The 19,136-nt window shown below is 48.8% G+C and overlaps 2 protein-coding genes across 3 annotated transcripts in view; one reads left to right on the top strand and one right to left on the bottom strand.

The window, feature by feature from the left end:
- METTL1 (methyltransferase 1, tRNA methylguanosine) overlaps window positions 1-19,136 on the top strand; it is a 1,067,043-nt gene that overhangs the window by 854,030 nt on the left and 193,877 nt on the right. The window lies entirely within an intron of this gene.
- SP7 (Sp7 transcription factor) overlaps window positions 3,011-19,136 on the bottom strand; it is a 49,550-nt gene continuing 33,424 nt past the window's right edge. For both annotated transcript variants that reach the window (XM_060253124.1, XM_060253125.1), the window contains exon 2: window positions 3,011-4,288. In XM_060253124.1, the coding sequence (XP_060109107.1) occupies window positions 3,011-4,288 (1,278 nt within the window). The remainder of the gene's footprint in view (window positions 4,289-19,136) is intronic.

Genomic DNA, 19,136 nt, shown 5'->3' with positions numbered 1-19,136 from the left:
TGACCTGGTCATGGAGCTGGGTAAGCCATGTGGTTTGTTTTCATACAATATTTTGTGTCTGGATGGTGGGGCACAGTCTGACGGGCTGTGATAACTCCACAGTCCTGCAGGTTCCGTTGCAAAGAAAGACCACTAGTAGTGGGCATTCTTCTGATTTTAATGCTAATTTAAATTTTCTTTATTATTCTGACTAGTACGTCAAACTATTCTGAGCTTCATTTAAAATAAATATGGGCCTCATGCTCACCTGTGAGGCTGTTCAGCAATTATAAATCCATTGCCCAGAAACATTTCAGACAGTATGAGTGCAATTTTATTCAAATCATGGTACAGAGCACCAGACTGTATTTTTCTCTGAACATAAAGACCAAGTTTTTAAGGCTCCCCCCCAACATAGCTTACATTTTATTTTTCATTAAATTAAAAACAAGCAAAATCCAAATGGTTTTAAAAACAAAAGAATTTCCATTAGAATGCGGCACAGTGCAGGCAATATTTAGGGCGATTTGTGCCCTTCTGATGCTGACACTGTGTGTCCTTCTTTTACACAAATGCAGAATTATATCAGGTTTTATTGCTTAATAATACCCTGCTCTTGCTGAGACAGTTAGGCACTTTTATATATGTGATGTCACCACATCATGTTCCCTCACCTCTTCTAGCCAATTACACCAAGCCAGGGAAATGCATAGAGTTGCTAGCTCCTTGTTGGAAAATACCTGGAGATTTTGGGGCTGGAGGCTGAGGAGGACAGGGTTTGGAGAGGGGAGGGGCTTCAAGTGAGTATAATGCCATAGAGTCCCACCTTCCAAAAGGGCAACTGTCTCCAGGTGAACTGATTTCTATTGTCTGGAGTTCAGTTACACTCCCAGGGGATCTCCATCCACCACCTGGAAGTTGGCAGCCCTAGAAATGCATAATATGATGATGTCACAACATAAGCGAGAGTGCCTAAATTTTGCAGAAGAGAAGGGAAGATGATGACTCAGGGATGCCATTTTTGGCAGCAGCCCCTTGTTCAGCATAACATGTAGTCCCTCCATAAATCTGGCAGCCTTGACCTGGATATAGGAGTAAGCAGATCAAAGGAGTATGAAAGCAGTTTAGCTGCATAAATCCACAGAATATGGATCATTAGGAAGCAAATAATGCCCCAAAACAATAGGGGCCTGTGTCAATTGGTACCCATCCCTGCAAAAACCCCGGTCCACTTGTCAGTATCTTAAACTAAAATCAAACACCCCCCTCCCCATGAGCACATCTGGCAACTGACAACCTGAAATGAACAAGGGTTTTCAAATCATGATGGATATTTTTTTTCCAAAACACACACAACAAAACAGAAATGAAAAGCGTTTCAAGATTTAACATAGTCATTTCTTTCATCACACAAAGCGAGAGAAAGAGAGAGGACACACGGCAAATATGCTCTTTTGCACAAAGAAAGTCCTCCGATTAACAGAGAGACAACCCCTGATTCGGTAAAGGACACCTCATGTCAAAAAGGCCTCTTGGAGAACCCGGGGACCTCCTCTTTTCTGATAATTTGTCACCATAATTTAAGGCATAAATATACTTCTAGATTAAATACATGGGGAGAGGAAAATCCAAGGGCCCCATAGCACCTTTGGGGGACAGCTTGCAGCCCCTTCTTTACTGCAGAGTGGTTGGACCTTGGTTTCTTCCCAACCCTCTTGACCTCTTTGTTGTACATTAGCTCTTTTTATTTATTTCAATGGGAGAATGGTCTTGCTTAACCATACAGGATCATGTTCCCCTGCCCCAATCAGGGCACATTTATACACAGCTTTGGTTCTCACGCTAACCCCTGATACAGCTGACACCTGCAAAATTCTGATATACAGATATGTCTGTGTAAAAACTTACACAGTCCTTGGTCTGGACTGTATAGGTTTTTCACTGATCTCACATCAACAGACAGGGATGGGATAGGGACTGGAGCAGAATACAACCCATATTATGTGTACACAGCTGAGAATGGATGTAAAACTGGACACCCACACCTCCCCTTTCAAAACTATCTCCTGAACTAACCCTAGATTTGCTACTGTCTAATTCAAAATGTGTAAATGGAATGGCACAGAGCAGTGGGCCCCGAATTTTTATAAATGTTTATATCTTCTGCAGGATTTTGTTTTCCTTTGTGAACCACCTACCTGTCCTGCTTCCTATTACCCTTCCCTTGGGAAGGCTAGTGTGGCTTTAAGAGCATCATGGAGGGCAGAGTTTTGTCTGAGGTGGCTTTTCTCATCCTCAGGGCATTGTGCATCGTCTGGAGGAATCTACTTTCCTATGCAGCTCTGAAAGCTACAGGAGCTCCTTTAAGATTGGGACCTGTCAAGCCCGTTTGTCATGTCCCAGGCTGAAGACTGTGCATGCTTATTTAACACTTCTAAAGCCAGGGCTATGCTCTGTGGATGCAGGTACTCCCAACCCTAGTCGTGAAGCAGCCCAAGCTTCTTTCCTTCCTCTTTCCACCTGCTGCTAAGCAGACCTGAACGCCTGCTTGCTTCAAGGTTTTAAAGGAGAATTGCTCCAGACTGAATGCTCCTCGCAGGCTACACCAGATGGAAAGTGATTCCTAAACATACCCTGAGAAAACCCTACTTCAATTTTGCCTTGCCCACCAGTCAGCTAACCCCCTAGACAGGCTAACCGCAGATTGGCATCTCCTTAAATGTCCCGTTCAATCTTTTGAAATAACACATATAACAAGAAACCAAGGCAGAGGCTTTGGCTATTAACAATGCAGAGAACGATCAGAGATTTAGCTTCAGATTCTGATACTTGTGACTTCAGTCACAAAGTCACGGACCTTCTGATACCCCAGCCAAGTTTGCTTCAGGAATTAAGAGGGAGGGATGTTTGGCAACATGTCTGGTCTGGACAGAAAGACCCAACAGCTTCTGTGTCTGCATTGGCCCCAAGAAATAAATTATTTAGACGAGAGACGTTTTGTAAGGGCGGCAGTGGTGGTGTAGGAGAAAGACTAGATTTCTAGCAGGCTGCTCTGCTCTGGACTGGTAGCATCTTTCTCCTCTCCTGGCAGGCTGTCCTGCATGGCAGTAGAAGGGGAACCAGCCACTGTGGCAGCCTCCTCCCGTTCCCCTTCGCCATCGGGGGGCTTGCCCACTCCCATCTCGTTGTGGGTTTTCTGATGTTTGCTGAGGTGATCGCTACGCGTGAAGCGCTTGTTGCAAAGCAGGCAGGTGAATTTCTTCTCCCGGGTGTGAGTACGGACATGGCGTTCCAGCTCGTCTGAGCGGGTGAATCGCTTGCCACAGAAGAGCCAGTTGCAGACGAAGGGGCGTTCCCCGGTGTGCCACCGCAGATGGGCCTTGAGGTGCGAGGCCTTGCCGTAGACCTTGCCGCAGCCTGGGATGTGGCAGCTGTGGATGGGCTTTTTCCGCAAGCTGGCTGCTGAGGCCCCGAGGCGCTCCAGCTCTTGGCAGTTGGGACAGTCGCAAGTAGACCTGCCTGCTGTACTTCCGAAGGAACCGCCTCTTCCAGACTTGAGTCCAATCCCACCTTCCATCAGGGAGTTGTTGGCTACCGGCTTGGGCTTGTACATCTCTTGCGGCAGTACATGCTGGCCAGAAGGGAGGAGGTGTGATGAGGAAGTGATGCCCACTGCAGGGTAAGGGGCAGGGTTCAAAGTGGTGAATTCTGAAGTGTAACTCGGCAACTGAGGGCTGATGGGAGGCTGGCTAGGCACAGACTGCAGGGAGCTCTGGAGTCCATCTGACTGGGGCTGAGAGCTCAACCAATTGCTGTTGGAGTGCATGTCCCACCAGGAAGCTGTGGGGTTGCTGGAACTGGTGGAGATGCCTGGATGGATACCAGCTTTGTACCAGGAGCCATAGGGATGCGCCATATCCAAAGAGGTGTAGACACTGGGGAGACAGTCAGGAGATGGGTGGCCCTTGGACACCAAGAGAGATGATGGATCTTGAGATGTGGGAGAGGCTGGAAAGGAGTGGGAGAAGGGGCTGTAGTCATTGTTGTAAGTGGTGGAAGCTTGTGGGCTTGCTGACGGGGACATCAGTCCATTCCCGTTAGGGAAAGTGGCTGTGTAGGAATCTCCCATACCTTCAGCACCCCAGACTTTTGGCACAAAAGACTCCAGTCCCAAAAAATAAGGTTTCTTCCCCAAATTGTTCTCTGCTTTTCCTGGAGGAGGTGAATCCTGTGAGGGGCTAGTTCTTCCAAATTTGTTGCAGGTATCCGTCAGCATGGCAAGGGGACTAGAGCCATAGCTGGCTTCTTCCTAGATGGAGGAGAAAAACATACACATCAAAGTATTAGCAGAGGGCAATGGAATGGACATTTTGAGATGATCTGAAATGAACGAGGCCAAGCAACACAGAGTAACAAACATGGCTGCATTTGTACCAGTGAATGTTCTCTGGGTTGCAGCCTAGAAGTCCTAGGCACACTGCCAAATTATGCATCTCAGTCATAGCTGAACAAGCTAAAGTATCTCACCCCAATGTTAAAAAGGTGCAGGGCACATATTGACACCACACAGAAATGGGCTGAACAGACATTCATTTTCCACATAGAACCCTGGGTATTGTAGTTCTAGGAGGCAATTTTCAGCACCATCAACAAAATACAATTCCCAGGATTCTTTGCAGGAAGCAATGACATTAAAACGATGAGATAAACAAAACAAAACATCAGCATAAAGTCTGGAAAAGTGATTAACATTATTGGCCAGAACAGTGGCCTTAGAGATGGATTTCGTTCCTAATTTAAGCACAGGTATACCCGGCTACTCGTGCAGTGACACCGTGTTTTACTTCTTGACCCATAAAAACAGGGATAATGACAGGATTGCCAGGTGGCAAGCCAGAGATTTGTGTTGTAGCTTCAAACTACTGATTAAGAGGGAGATGCAACCTCTGTGGCTTCTCTGAACCATGTCCTTCCTCATGTTTCTCTCCCCCCCCCCCCTGTCTTTTGTAGCAAGCAAGATCCCACATGCACCACTGGAGATTATAAACAGGAGAAACTGAGTCTTCTCTTTAATGAGTGATTTTAAAGGTGAATCTGGCAAACCCCAGCATGAGAACTGATGAAACATACTTAGAACAATTCGCCCTGTTTAAAAGTGTCCTTATTGCATTCAGCCCAATCTCTCTAGGATTAATGTGTGACAAATACCAGTTCTGCCAGTTTTGCAAGAGAAGCCTGTCATGCATAGCAGTGATTGGCTAGCACTCATGCTGTCAAACTTCCTAGGGTTGCCAGCCTCCGGGGATGGAATGGCGATCTCCCACTGTTACAATTGATCTTCAGGTGACTAAGATCAGTTCCCCTGGAGAAAATGGCTGATCTGTAGGGTGAACTCTATGGCATTATATCATGTGGAGGTCCTTCCCTCCCCAAACCCCATCCTCCCCAGGCTTCACTCCCAAAATCTCCAGGTGTTTCCCAGCTCAGAGCTGGCAATTCTGTTCACCACAAAGGACCTAACGAGATGCGATGGTATTCACAGGTCCAACCTAAGGTTGCCAGGCCTAACTCAGGAAATATCTGGGGACTTCGGGGGTGGAGCCTGGAGACTCTGCAACAGTTTGGAACTTGAAAATAAAAGCTTATTTTTGGGGGAGTGTGAATACATCAACAAATGAACCATGCTGTGCTTTAACAAGTAAGAAATCCAGCCTGACTAAGGAATGAGAGGAGGGGCAAGAATTACCACTGAACCTGCATTCAGTTCACTGATATGTATGATAATGTCCAGCAAACAGTGAAGGCAGGAAGAAGCCAGGCTTACCCTGTGGTCAAGGGACACTGAGTTTTTCTTTTTTTCATTCTCTCTCTCTTTACTTCTAGATAATAATGGGTAATGGCCAATGCAGAGAGGAAAGAAAGGCGCCTGCGTCTCTCCCTCAGCCATTTTCCTTGCTGAAACAGTGGATGGACGATAATTATTTCCTTGTTTTTGCTACCCATCAAGTTTCTATTACTAGCCATTGCAGTGAGCACAGAATACTCCACATGAAACAGCAAAAATGGGGAAGTTTCTCACACCCCAGCATTGTTTCTGTGCAGGAAAATGGATGGGGGGGCAGGAGCCCTTCCTGCACCCACAGTGGTATTCAAAAAGAAGAAGAAGCCACCATTGCACTGTGGGCCTGCAGTGAACCTGAGTTGGACCCAGGAAATCCAGGCCCAACTCTTTAAAAACACTAATATGTCATTTACCCCAAAGATTCTGATAATCTAAGAACAGTCACAAATTTCTACACCTCTTGTCGTAAATGGACTTAGAAGTGTGTTATTCTGCTTAAGATGGTATCCCTAGTGATGGCTGTAGGGTGGCCAGACCGTCCCGGGCGCCCGGGAATGTCCCGGTTCTGGCCCCCTATTCCCGCCTCCCGGGCTGGCTATACCGGGACCATTTAGAGGTCCCGGTTTAGCCAGCCCCGGAGGCGGCGGGCGCCGGCGGGGAAGGTGGCGAGGGAGAGAGGGAGCGCCCCTGCGCACGGCCCCTCCCTCCCTCGCCACCTTCCCCGCCCGCGCGCGGGGCCCAGCGGCGGTGGCGGAGGCCTCTCCGCGGCCTTCGCTGGTCGCTGAAAGCCCTCCAGAGACTCTGGAGGGCCTCCAGCGACCAGCGGAGGCCGCGGAGCAGCCGGCGCTGGTCCCGGGAGGCCTTCCAGAGACTCTGGAGGGCCTCCAGCGACCAGCGCCGACCAGCGAAGGCCTCTCCGCGGCCTCCGCTGGTCGCTGGAGACTCTGGAGGGCCTCCAGCGACCAGCGGAGGCCGCGGAGAGGCCGCGGAGCAGCCGGCGCTGGTCCTTGGAGGCCTCCAGAGGCCAGCGCCGGCAGTGGAGAGGCCCCCGCGGGTCCCTGGAGGTCCTCCAGAGGCCCGCGGAGGCCGCGGAGAGGCCCCCGCGGGTCCCTGGAGGTCCTCCAGAGGCCCGCAGAGGCCGCGGAGAGGCCGGCGCTGGTCCCTGGAGGCCTCCAGAGGCCAGCGCCGGCAGTGGAGAGGCCCCCGCAGTTCCCTGGAGGGCCTCCAGAGGCCCGCGGAGGCCGCGGAGAGGCCGGCGCCGGTCCCTGGAGGCCTCCAGAGGCCAGCGCCGGCAGTGGAGAGGCCCCCGCGGGTCCCTGGAGGGCCTCCAGAGGCCCGCGGAGAGGCTGGCGCTGGTCCCTGGAGGCCTCCAGAGACCAGCGCCGGCCTCTCCCCCGCCTTCCCGGCCTCCGCAGCCGCCGCCAGCCCCGCCAGCAGCCCGGAGGAGAGGCCGCCACCGCCCTGGATCAAGGTAAGCCAAAAGCGGGGGGGGCGGCTGGCGGAGGGGGGGCGGCTGGCCTTCCTTCTTTCCTTCCCTCCCTCCTTCCCCCCTCCCTCCTTCCTTCCTTCCCTCCCTCCTCCCTTCCTTCCTTTCTTCCTTCCCTCCTTCCTCCCTCCCTCCCTTCCCTCCCTCCCTCCCCCCCTCCCTCCCTCCTCCCTTCCTTCCTTCCCTCCTTCCTTCCTTCCCTCCCTCCTTCCTTCCTTCCCTCCCTCCTCCCTTCCTTCCTTCCTTTCTTCCTTCCCTCCCTCCCTCCTCCCTTCCTTCCCTCCCTCCCTTCCCTCCCTCCTCCCTCCCTTCCTTTCTTCCTTCCTTCCTTCCCTCCCTCCTCCCTTCCCTCCCTCCTCCCTTCCTTCCTTCCTTCCTTCCTTCCTTCCTTCCTTCCTTCCTTCCTTCCTTCCTTCCCTCCCTTCCTTCCTTCCTTCCTTCCTTTCTTCCTTCCTTCCCTCCCTTCCTTCCCTCCCTCCTCCCTTCCTCCCAGTGGGGTGGTCTCACGACTCCCTCCGCCGGCTGTTTCTGATAGCCCTGTGCCCCCTCTTTCATTTGATATGTGTCCCGTGCGGTTGCCACCCTCCCGCCGGGAGATGCCGCAAAATGAGCCCCCTTGAGGCTTATGGCGGCAGGGCTCGGGGGAAGCGAGCTAGACTGCCGTTCTTTTGAGGGGTCATAGAGTGTTTCGAGCCCGTCCCTGTGGCATCGGTCCCATCGTTGTGGGGCCCAGGGGGCCGGCGCAGCGGCACGCTGAAGCAGCCTGTCGGTCACTTCCGGGTTCCTGTCCTGCATCTCGACCTGTGTTATTAGTGACAGGCTGCTTCGGCGTGCAGCCGCGCACACCCCTACCTTCCCCCCCCCCCCCAAAAGGTGTCCCTGGCTGGCCTTCAGACATTATGGTCACCCTAGATGGCTGCTATCCTGAGTTGCTTGAGGAGCAAGTCTAAAATGGTACGATACAGGATTTCACGGCTGTCACAATCTCCTGCTACACTGGTAACCTGGATTCCTAAAAGTAATGTAATGTAGAGTCCCTCATACATTGGAACTGTTTTAGCAACATACACAACATGGTGATTTCAATAGCTATTGGGCACTAACGATTGAGAAGTTCTCCCATGCAAGTGCCATCCAAATGAGACATTTGAAGGGGGGGGGGTGTGTGTGTGGCAAAACTTCACACTCAGTTGTCTCCATTGCACAGTAAGAACAAGTTGGTCATGAGACTCCTTTTTTCTTCTGCCTTTTCCTTCTTCAGTTAATGTGCATTTGTTATATCTCTATCTTCCCTTTCAGCCAATAAGCTACCAAATAAGCCAAAAGGTTAATATCACAAATAAAATGTCATCTTAAAGACAAAACTTTTAAAACTGGATAAAACAACCAGTTGTAAAGATACACAGCCATTCAATTAAACTTCTGACAGCAGGGAAATAAAGAGGACTATCTTCCCCATTACTGCCTATTACTTATAATGTTTTTCTCATCTTTCCCATCAGGAGCTCCAGAAGGTATACATGATTCTCCCCTCTTCCATTTTATCTTCTCTACAACCCTGTTATAGCCCAATCTTGTCAGGGGAGGGCAGGAGGGCAGGATATAAATATAATAAAATAAATCTTGGCAGCTAAGCAAGGGTGGCTCTACTAAGTATTTGGATTGGATATCACCAAGGAATACCAAGATATTTTTTATATTTTATATTTTATTTTATTTGGTAACTTATATCCCGCCCTTCCCACAAGTGGCTCAGGGCGGCTTACAACAAATAATAAAACAATAAAATCGAAACAAAGTTATTACATTTAAAAACAGACATTTAAAACCTAAAAAACCTTAAAATATTTAACCTTAGAACTATACAGTATAATCACAGAAATCTGGCAGCTACATTTATCTAATCAGGCATAGGCTAACCGGAAGAGGGTTGTCTTACAGGCCCTGCGGAACTGAGCAAGATCCCGCAGGGCCCTCACCTCTTCCGGTAGCTGGTTCCACCACATAGGGGCCATTGTAGAAAAGGCCCTGTCTCTAGTTGCCTTGAGACGCACTTCCTTAGGCCCGGGGATGGTGAGCAGGTTTTGAGTCCCAGACCTCAGTACTCTCTGGGGAACGTGTGGGGAGAGACGGTCCCTCAGGTAGGCAGGTCCCAGGCCATATAGGGCTTTAAAGGTAATGACCAGCACCTTGTACCGGACTCGGTATATTATTGGAAGCCAGTGCAGAGCCCGAAGGCCCGGCCGAATGTGTCCCCATCTTGGGAGGCCCAATAGCAGCCGGGCCGCAGCATTCTGCACCAGCTGCAATTTCCGGGTCCGGCACGGGGGCAGCCCCATGTAGAGGGCATTGCAGTAATCCAACCTCGAGGTGACCGTAGCATGGATCACTGTTGCTAGGTCGTCGGGGTCCAGGAAGGGGGCCAACTGCCTTGCCCGTCTAAGATGAAAAAACGCGGACTTGGCAGTGGCCGCTATCTGAGCCTCCATCTTTAGGGACGGCTCCAATAGCACCCCCAGGCTCTTGACCCTGTCCGCTGGCCTCAGCGGTACACCGCCAAAAGCTGGCAGGGGGATTTCCCCCCCCGGCCCCTGACGGCCCAAACAAAGGACCTCTGTCTTCGCAGGATTCAGTGTCAGTCCACTCAGTCTGAGCCACTCAGCCACGGCCTGTAATGCCTGATCCAGGTTTTCTGGGGCGCAGACCGGTCGGCCGTCCATAAGTAGATAGAGCTGGGTGTCATCAGCATACTGGTGACACCCCAGCCCATACCTTCGGGCAATCTGGGCAAGAGGTCGCATATAGATGTTAAATAACATTGGGGAGAGAACCGCTCCCTGGGGCACCCCACAGTTAAGTGAACGCCTCTGGGATAGTTCCCCCCCAATCGCGACCCTTTGTCCCCGACCTTCAAGGAAAGAGGAAAGCCACTGCAAGGCCAACCCCTGAATCTCCGCGTCGGCAAGGCGGCAAGTCAGCAACCGATGGTCGACCGTATCGAACGCCGCCGATAGGTCCAACAGCATCAGTACTGCCGAGCCACCCCGATCCAGATGCCATTGAAGGTCATCTACTAGGGCAACCAATACCGTCTCCGTCCCGTGGCCTGGGTGGAAGCCGGACTGAAGTGGGTCAAGGATGGAAGCGTCCTCCAGGAACGTCTGAAGCTGCCTCGCCACTGCCCTCTCAATAAGTTTGCCCAAAAAGGGCAGATTTGAGACCGGCCTATAGTGTGCCAATTGGGCCGGGTCTAAAGATGGTTTTTTTAGGAGGGGCCGGACCACGGCCTCTTTAAGTGGCGCTGGAAAAAGCCCTTCCGTTAGGGATCTATTTATGATATCCCGTATAGGATATCTGAGATCCCCCTGGCAGGATTTAATAAGCCAGGAAGGGCATGGGTCCAATTTGCAAGTTGTTGGGCGGGCAGATGAGAGGATCCTGTCGACTTCCTCCAGGCTGAGGGGGCTGAAACCGTCCAGAATATAATCTGAAGATATGCTCGGGGCCTCGGTTGCGTTAACTGTCTCAAAATTGACGGGGAGGTCGTGGCGGAGTGATGCGATCTTGTCCGCAAAATAGTTCGCGAAAGCCTCACAGCCTATCTCCAATTCAACAGAATTTGGTCTGCCCTGGGGCAGAGTGGTCAAGTCTCGAATTATTTCAAACAATTGTGCCGGGCGCGAAGTTGCGGACGCAATCTTAGCCGCAAAGTATGTTTTCTTTGCGGATTTGATTGCCATCTCATAGGTCTTCAAACTCTCTCTATAAGATGTTTGGGTCACTTCGTCTCGAGTACGCCGCCATTGCCTCTCTAGTCGTCTGAGATCCCGCTTCAATTGCCGCAATTCCTGGTTGAACCAGGGAGATGGTTTGAGGCGGGGGCGCAGAGGACGCCTAGGCGCGATCTCTTCGATAGCCCTGGAGAGTCCATCGTTCCAGGACTCAACCAGAACCTCCAGGGAATCGCCAGTAGGCCAGGTATCCCGTAGAGCCGTCAAGAACCGTTCCGGGTCCATCAGGCTCCGCGGGCGAGCCAAAATATGCTCTCCGCCTAAACGGGTTTGGGGTGACATATCCACACAAGCCTTGAGGGCAAAGTGATCCGACCATGGCACTGCTTCCATTGCAATATCGTTCACTTGTACTCCTGCCACGAAGACCAGGTCTAACATGTGTCCCGCCTGATGAGTGGGCGTTGTAACAACCTGGGAGAGTCCTAGTGTCACCATGGATGACACTAGATCCGTCGCCCGGTCGGAGGCCGCGTCGTCGGCATGAACATTGAAGTCACCCAAGACAAGTAGCCTTGGGCACTCCAACGCCCAGCCCGCCGCAGCCTCCACCAGGGATGGTAGGGCGGCGGCTGGTGCGTTAGGCGGTCGGTACACCAGCCAGATCGCCAACCCCTCCCCAACGTCCCACATCAGGCCGGCACATTCAATGCCCGGAATCTCCGGGGCCGGGAGAGCCCTAAAGGTGTAAGCCTCTCGTATGAGTAATGCCACTCCTCCCCCCCCGCCCGCTAGTCCGGGACTGGTGGAGGACTGAGTAACCCGGGGGGGTCATCTGGGAGAGAGCCACGGTCTCCCCATCTCGCACCCAGGTCTCGGTCACGCAAGCCAGGTCCGCGTCCTGCTCCAGTAGGAAGTCTCGAAGGACACCGGTCTTATTATTGATGGACCTGGCGTTGCACAACACCAGTGTCGGAGGCAGGTAGGTTCGTCTGGTCCCACTACCTGTCACCGTCGGGATGGGACGCAGGCTGGAAGGTGGTCGAGCACTCTCATGTCTCAGCCTCCTTCGCTTGTAAATCTGTCTGCTCCCACCGTCATACCTTCCCCTCCCCAGGAGTACCGGAATCCCCGGGATAGATAGATATGCAGATAGATATGCAGAGGCAGGCACCAGCAAACTACCTCTGAATGTTTCTTGCCTTGCAAACCATACAGGGTCACCATAAGTCAACTGTGACTTGACAGCACTTTCCCCCACCATCAAACCAGGATTTGAAACCATGGCTGGAAGCTGGTTTATTAAGCTGTTTATGTGTTACGAGTGAGCTGAGCTATTGCCTCTCTCTTTCTTCTCTCAAACTTGGAAAAATAAAAGTTTCAGTTCTTTCTAAAAGTTTTCTAAAAACCATCAAGGATCAAGTCCCATGGATATCATGAGAAAGAGACATTAAGAGTATGACTGTCACATCTGGTCCTTGCTGCCATCACCAAATTAACTTCTATAGCATGTATCCTAAGCAGTGCTCTACCAGAAGTTGTTTCATAAGGGGAGGTATGCAGGCACTCTCTGAGATGCTGTTTCAGTCCATCCTGCTACTGACCTCTGGAACCACTTTCCATCCACCCACCAAACCACTTCCTTAAAATTTCAAGTGAAACTCCATTCCTTAATACTTCCTTCTCTTGGACTAAACTAAAAAAGGTAAAGGTAGTCCCCTGTGCAAGCACCTGTTGTTTCCATCTCTGGGGTGACATTACTTTCACAACGTTTTCACGGCAGACTTTTTACGGGGTGGTTTGACATTGCCTTCCCCAGTCATCTACACTTTTCCCCCAGCAAGCTGGGTCCTCATTTTACCAACCTCGGAAGGATGAAAGGCTGAGTCAACCTGGAGTCGGCTACCTGAACCCAGCTTCCACTGGGATTGAACTCAGGTCCTGAGGAAAGAGCTCAGACTGCAGCACTGCAGCTTTACCACTCTGTGCCATGGGGCACTCCACTTTTTGTTCTACACTTGCTGATAACTTGTGTCCTCTCCGTTTCTGCTAATCAGGTGTTAGGTTACTTGTGGGGAATCAGAATTCCTCTGGTGAGTTTTCTACATACACTCTACCTGGAACATATTACTGTTTGTTCGTTCGATTTTAATACAGTCAATGACCAGCACAAATCAGAACATGTTAACATAAGCTAAAAGACAAAGCTCTCAGCTGGTGAATGAAGACCAAGACCAAATGATGTTTTGCCATCCCCACTCCAATATCTTTGGTGGCCAATGGCCATCATTAATTTTTGTCTTTACAACTCACTCCTGTCCTATCTGTATCACCTGCAACATGTTAAACCATGTGCCGTGAGATACCAACACTTTTCTGTACATTGCCTAGGCATTACATAACTGTGACAGAGAAAGATGGGCTGTTTGTGTTTACTGGAAAAATTTGTGCACTATACTAAGGAAAAAGGTCCCCATTTCTGAATGTGAAAAGACTTGAAATTCCAGTAGCTTTACATTTCATTCTGGTTGTTTCACGGACCTCTGCTTGTGGCATCACAGCCAGAGGTGAAATCTGAACCTTTGCTCCGAAAGCAAGGAAAATTACCACTATGCTAACTTGTGGCAATGGCTACAGATATAATATGAAGCTTTGGTTTAAACTATGGTTCGTTTGATTGCTGAAACATGGGTTATGCCACTAACTATGGTTACTTGGGATATGCCAAATGTGGGTCTGAAAACATGCTTTGAAGTTGATCAATCACAGTCATCTTAACTATTGTTTTGTGTGACCTGCAACAAATGTGAATCTCCTGGCTTAATTCTGGCTTTTTCTCCTGGCACTGCTCTCTTGTGCCTCCTGACTACAGACACACTTGGCCAGAGCAAAAAGCAACAAAACCAGCATTTGCTGAGGCAAACCAGATTTTGAGTGATTATCCATGAGCCGAATCCTGGTTTCACAAACTAAACATAGTTAAAATAAACCATAGGTTTGTGTTATGAATGTACCTACCAACCTCTTTGACCTCCAAAAGTAGAGGAATTTATGGCCGAGTACATCACCCAGATCTTTAAAATTATGGAGTTGTAGGTTTGAAGGTGCCTCACACCTACTTCACTATGATGGAAACTACTACTCCCCAACCACCTTTAATATACATTTGGACTAAAGATTTATTCCAGCTTCAACCTGTTGCCTTGTCACAGCTTTCAACCCAGATACAAGGCATAAAAGCATTTGTAGTTTAATTTAGGGGGGGGAAACAAAAGAAGTCTGAGGGAAAATATAAAAGTGGAAACCATGAAGGAATCGTGGAGAGAGTGATTATAGAGAGTCCCTCTGAAAACAGCAGAAATTATGAGCTGCCCAAGAACAGTGTGACTAAAGGTTTGTGATGGATGGAGGGAAGTACGTGTTTTTGGCAATACACAGCAAAAATCTATTGAGTTCACTGCACCAGAATGATGGCCATAGGAATAAAGCTGCTTTGAAAAGGTTTAGGTAAAATTGTGTAAACAGTGATTATAGCTACCAATGATAATTCCACATTCAGAACAAGTCTACCAATGATTATCATATGGTAGAGAGAAACTATAGGGGATGGCACTGTTTGGTTCAGTGCCAAGTGACTTCAGCACCTGTCAACAAATATGCCTTGAACTTAGCATGCACAAAAATGCTGATGATTCAAGAAGAGCTGGCCTTTGGGAAAGGGTACATGAGCATAAACTGATTGTACTGCGTACAGTAAACTGCACTGTTAGAATAAATAAACTGCACTGTTAGAATACAGTGAAGCAACCTGTTGAACAGTAACTGATGTGTCAATGTACAGATGAACAGTCCATTGCAAAACTACCTCCCTGTTTGCAACTGATGAGCAGGATGTGAGCAAAACCCTTGAGTGTTTGAGCATCTCTGCCCTTGGAAACAAATTGGTGGGTTAGAGGACTTTGAGCAGTTGTGTCTATAGGATAAAGAGTAATTGTATAAATATCTTAAAACTCTTGATGTTTTAAAAATTAAAACGTGGTGTTTAAATAAATAATGTATGCAGGAGATCTTTGATTCACCTTGAGCTGTCTGGGACCTTTATCATCACATTCCTATTACCAGCCATTGCAGTTGCTCAAACGATGGTCTTAAAAATGGTACAAAGATAGGGACTATTTCTTGATTTCACAAGCTGAAGCTTAGACAAGAGTATCAGATGAACGAGCACTTGGCACATCCTAACACTGGGCAGCTGTGTTTACTGTTCAGATGGTTTCTCTTGGGTGGCTTGGGCAGCCACAGGTATGTGCCTCTGCTTTCTCCTTTATTAGCATAAGATTGAGGCCATTGGTCTTAGCCAAGGACTTCTTGATCAGATTGAAATGGTTTCAACTTTATATTTCCTGAAGGGAAACGATTTTGCATATCGCAGTATAGCAGAGGTGTTTTCCTACAAAGCACTGTGTGGAGTCTGTTATTCCAAGTGTTGTGCCTTCATAACTGGGAGTGAGCATTGCATTTGGCATATGCCAAAGAATGCCAGGGTCAGTAGGTGGAACAGAGCGATCTGACCCATGATGTGCATGGCAATTGTCAAAGAGACTCAGAGGTGTCCCAGTAATCCCTTTTCTAATTGTTTGTCAAATGCTGCAATGCAAAGAAACATGCAAAACCATATTGTGTGTTTGTGTGTGTGACAGAGAGATGCCTGCCATAGGAATGGTGGGGACATTGCAGAGTTATACAAAGGGGAAAGAGAAAGCCACTTTAGACAACTGTGTATGCAGCATCTCTGCACATGTGTCACACCTTACAGAATGATGGGGTGAGGTAGAGTTGTCAGGGGTTGCCAGGCTTTGGAAGCTTTTTGAGGGTAGGGCCAGGCCAGGTTTTACCATAGAGTTTTTTTGGGGAGGGAGGGGGTTGCTAGATTGTTGTGGTGATGTGTGGTGTCACTGCCAGAGGTGATGTCACGCCAATGCTGATGAAAAGCTCTGCTCTCCCCAAGCAAGAGGTTGGCCAACTATTGCAAAGTTTAGTCTGTAGGTTCAGCTAATTGAAGAAGTGTTAACTGACTAATCATCTGCATTTAATGAATCAATTAAATTTAGAATTTCAAACAGAAGACTCTCAAACACAGTATGGTGGACTGTGATTATTTTTATAGCATACATTTTTATGCCTTCCCTTCATCACTTCAAGAGAACTTTCCTTCATCCAACCTCTCTAACATCAAGCTTTCATGGGATTGATTTAGATTTCTTTATTGAAAACAGAACAATCCGTGCATTTGGCCTTGGACTTTATTTTAATGATTCTTCTCAATAATATTTTCTCCTTCCAGCATCAGAATAATATTTTCTCAGAGCAAAGTTGTTTTGGAATACTTTTTGTAATCTCCTAAATGCTAGGTATTATTGTTATTGTCACTGTTACTATTATTACTAATATTATTATTCTGTATTCAGGTGGGTAGCCATGTTGGTCTGAAGCAACAGGAAAAAAAACCCTGAGTCCAGTGGCACCTTTAAGACCAACAAAGTTTAATTCTGGGTATAAGCTTTTGTGTGCATGCACACTTCTTCAGATACCTCCTACTATGTCAATTCCTTTTCTTTGCATGTCTGAATCCTTTCTTTTCTTTCCCTCTTTTTATTCTGGGACCCAACACAGAGATATGCACTGTTGCTTGAGAGTAAGTGCCAATGAAGTCATTAGCACTTCCAAATAAAAACTGTACATTATCAGGCTGTAATGGTTACTTTCAGCCTCCCTTTTACTATTCCCATGATTTCTCATTTCTCATAGCTCATCTTTTCAAATTGTATAAAATTGGATTGTGCCACAGGGTCTTTCTTGCATATTGATGCTCATTTGTGGATCTACTCATTTAAACTTTGTTACTTGCGTACTTAAAACTGTCGGTCCTCTTCAATATTTCCTTCATTGTCCCATTATACTTCCCTTTCCTTTGCTTAGAACTTACTGTTCCAGCACTCAGTTTTGTAGCAAAATTGACACAGCCAAGTTGTCTTCACGTGTCATTCTATTATGAAGACAGTGGTGTGATTAGATCTTTGTCCAAACAGTTCAGCAGTCACATTTTGCTTTCTGTGCGTGTCCTCACATTTCCCTTCTGTCTCCCCCATGCTGTCAGCTTTATTTATTCTTCTGTGCGTGTTCAGAAACACAGGCATGTGCAGTCCTAATTTTCATACTATGCCCCCTCCCGTTTTTGTAAAAACCAAATTGTTTAAGAAAATGTTTTTAATTAACACCATGACTCACACGGACTGTATTTCCTGGGGCTGGCTGACTAGAATCTTCCCACACTGACATACAGTGAGTCTTCAGTCACATTTCATTCATCCCTTTTCCTCCCCCCACCCCGCCCACAACTGAGGCTGAATGGAATGTGAGCAAAGCAGAATCCATCTCATTGTAGTTCTCTCTCCCCTCTCCTGGTGCATACACACAGCCCTTAACTGCTGTTGCTCATCTTCAGAACCTTTCAGCTGTGCCATACAGCTTCTCCCCTGTTTTTGGCTTTTTAAACTAATGCATGACACATAGGTGGGGGGGGGACCACCACAATTTTGCTACATTTCTTCAAAGGTCATAAAAACATAAGAGCTGTGCTGGATCATGCCAGTAGCCCATCTAATCTAGCATCCTGTCTCATACAATGGCCAACCAGCTACTATGGAGGGGCAACAGAAGGGTGCAGAGGCTGGGCCTTTCCCTGACATTGCCTTCAAGCACAGGTATTCAGAGGCTTTCTGCCTCTGAGTGTACAGGTACCCTTTGGTCACCCGGGCTATTAGCCACTGATGGACCTCTTCTCCGTGATTTTTTTCTAATTCTCTTTTAAAGCCATCTGTGCTGGTGGCCATCACTAAGTCCTCTGACAATGAAGTCCCCCCCCCCCCCCGCTCATGTGCACCATTCCACACCTACTCTCACTCTGGGCATATTTAGAGTGGCCAGAGTATTCCCAAGTCAGAAATTGCTAACTGGGCATGGTGGGGACATTAATACCCAGTAGTGAGTATATCCAGAAACCAGAGGTCATAGTTAGTCCAGATAAACTAAGGTTGTCCAGCTGGCAGTCTCCAGGAGCAAAATGGATTCAGAGACTTCAAAAACTGGCACCAGTGAGTGTCTAGGAATTTCCCAAATTTCTATGAAAAACCACTGCACAGTACTGTGATGTCACTTCCAGTTCTGAAACCAGAAGTGACCTCATGGCCTCACTGATGCCCATTCCTTTCCCCCCTCCATTTTTTCTCACACTATTCTAGGAAGCAACAGAAGGAATATGGGTGTATGGTAGGGTTCCCAAATCCCCCGCTAGGCCTGGAGACTCCCGATTTGGAGCCTCCTCCCCCCGCTGGCCATAAAAGGGAAAGCGGGGGGAGGGGAGGGGGGAGAACGGCAGCCCTTCCCACCCAGCCCCGATCGCAGCAGCCAGAGCTCTTCCGTTTTCTCAGGCTGCTTCCCGCCCCCAGTCAGCTGGCCGGTGAAGGGAGGGGAGCCCAGCCACTCCCCCAAAGGACCATGTGCCTTTGCACCTCCGGAGGTGAGTGAGTTCTGTCCCCTGCATCAGATTTCCCAGAAACGGGGGGGGGGGGCGGGGGGGGGGGAGGGGGGTGGAGAGGGAAACGTCTTCTCATAGGGTATAATGGGGAATTGATCTGGAGGTTTCGGGGGCTCTGGGGGGGCTGTTTTTTGAGGTAGAGGCACCAAATTTTCAATATAGTATCTAGTGCCTCTCCCCAAAGTATCCCCCAAATTTCAAAACGATTGGACCAGGGGGTCCAATTCTATGAGCCCCAAAAGAAGGTGCCCTTATCCTTCATTATTTCCTATGGAAGGAAGACATTTAAAAAGGTGTGCTGTCCCTTTAAATGTGATGGCCAGAACTCTCTTGGAGTTCAGTTATGCTTGTCACACTCTTGTTCCTGGCTCCGCCCCAATGTCTCCTGGCTCCACCCCCAAAGTCTCCTGGCTCCACCCCCAAAGTCCCCAGATATTTCTTGAATTGGACTTGGCAACCCTAGTGTATGGGTGGGAAGGTGCCCAGTGTGAAACACAACAG

Source organism: Heteronotia binoei, chromosome 13 (genome assembly GCF_032191835.1).
Source record: "Heteronotia binoei isolate CCM8104 ecotype False Entrance Well chromosome 13, APGP_CSIRO_Hbin_v1, whole genome shotgun sequence".
In the NCBI taxonomy this organism is placed as follows: Eukaryota; Metazoa; Chordata; class Lepidosauria; order Squamata; family Gekkonidae; genus Heteronotia; species Heteronotia binoei.
Note: the sequence above shows the minus strand (reverse complement) of the source record. Positions and strands in the feature narration are given on the sequence as shown.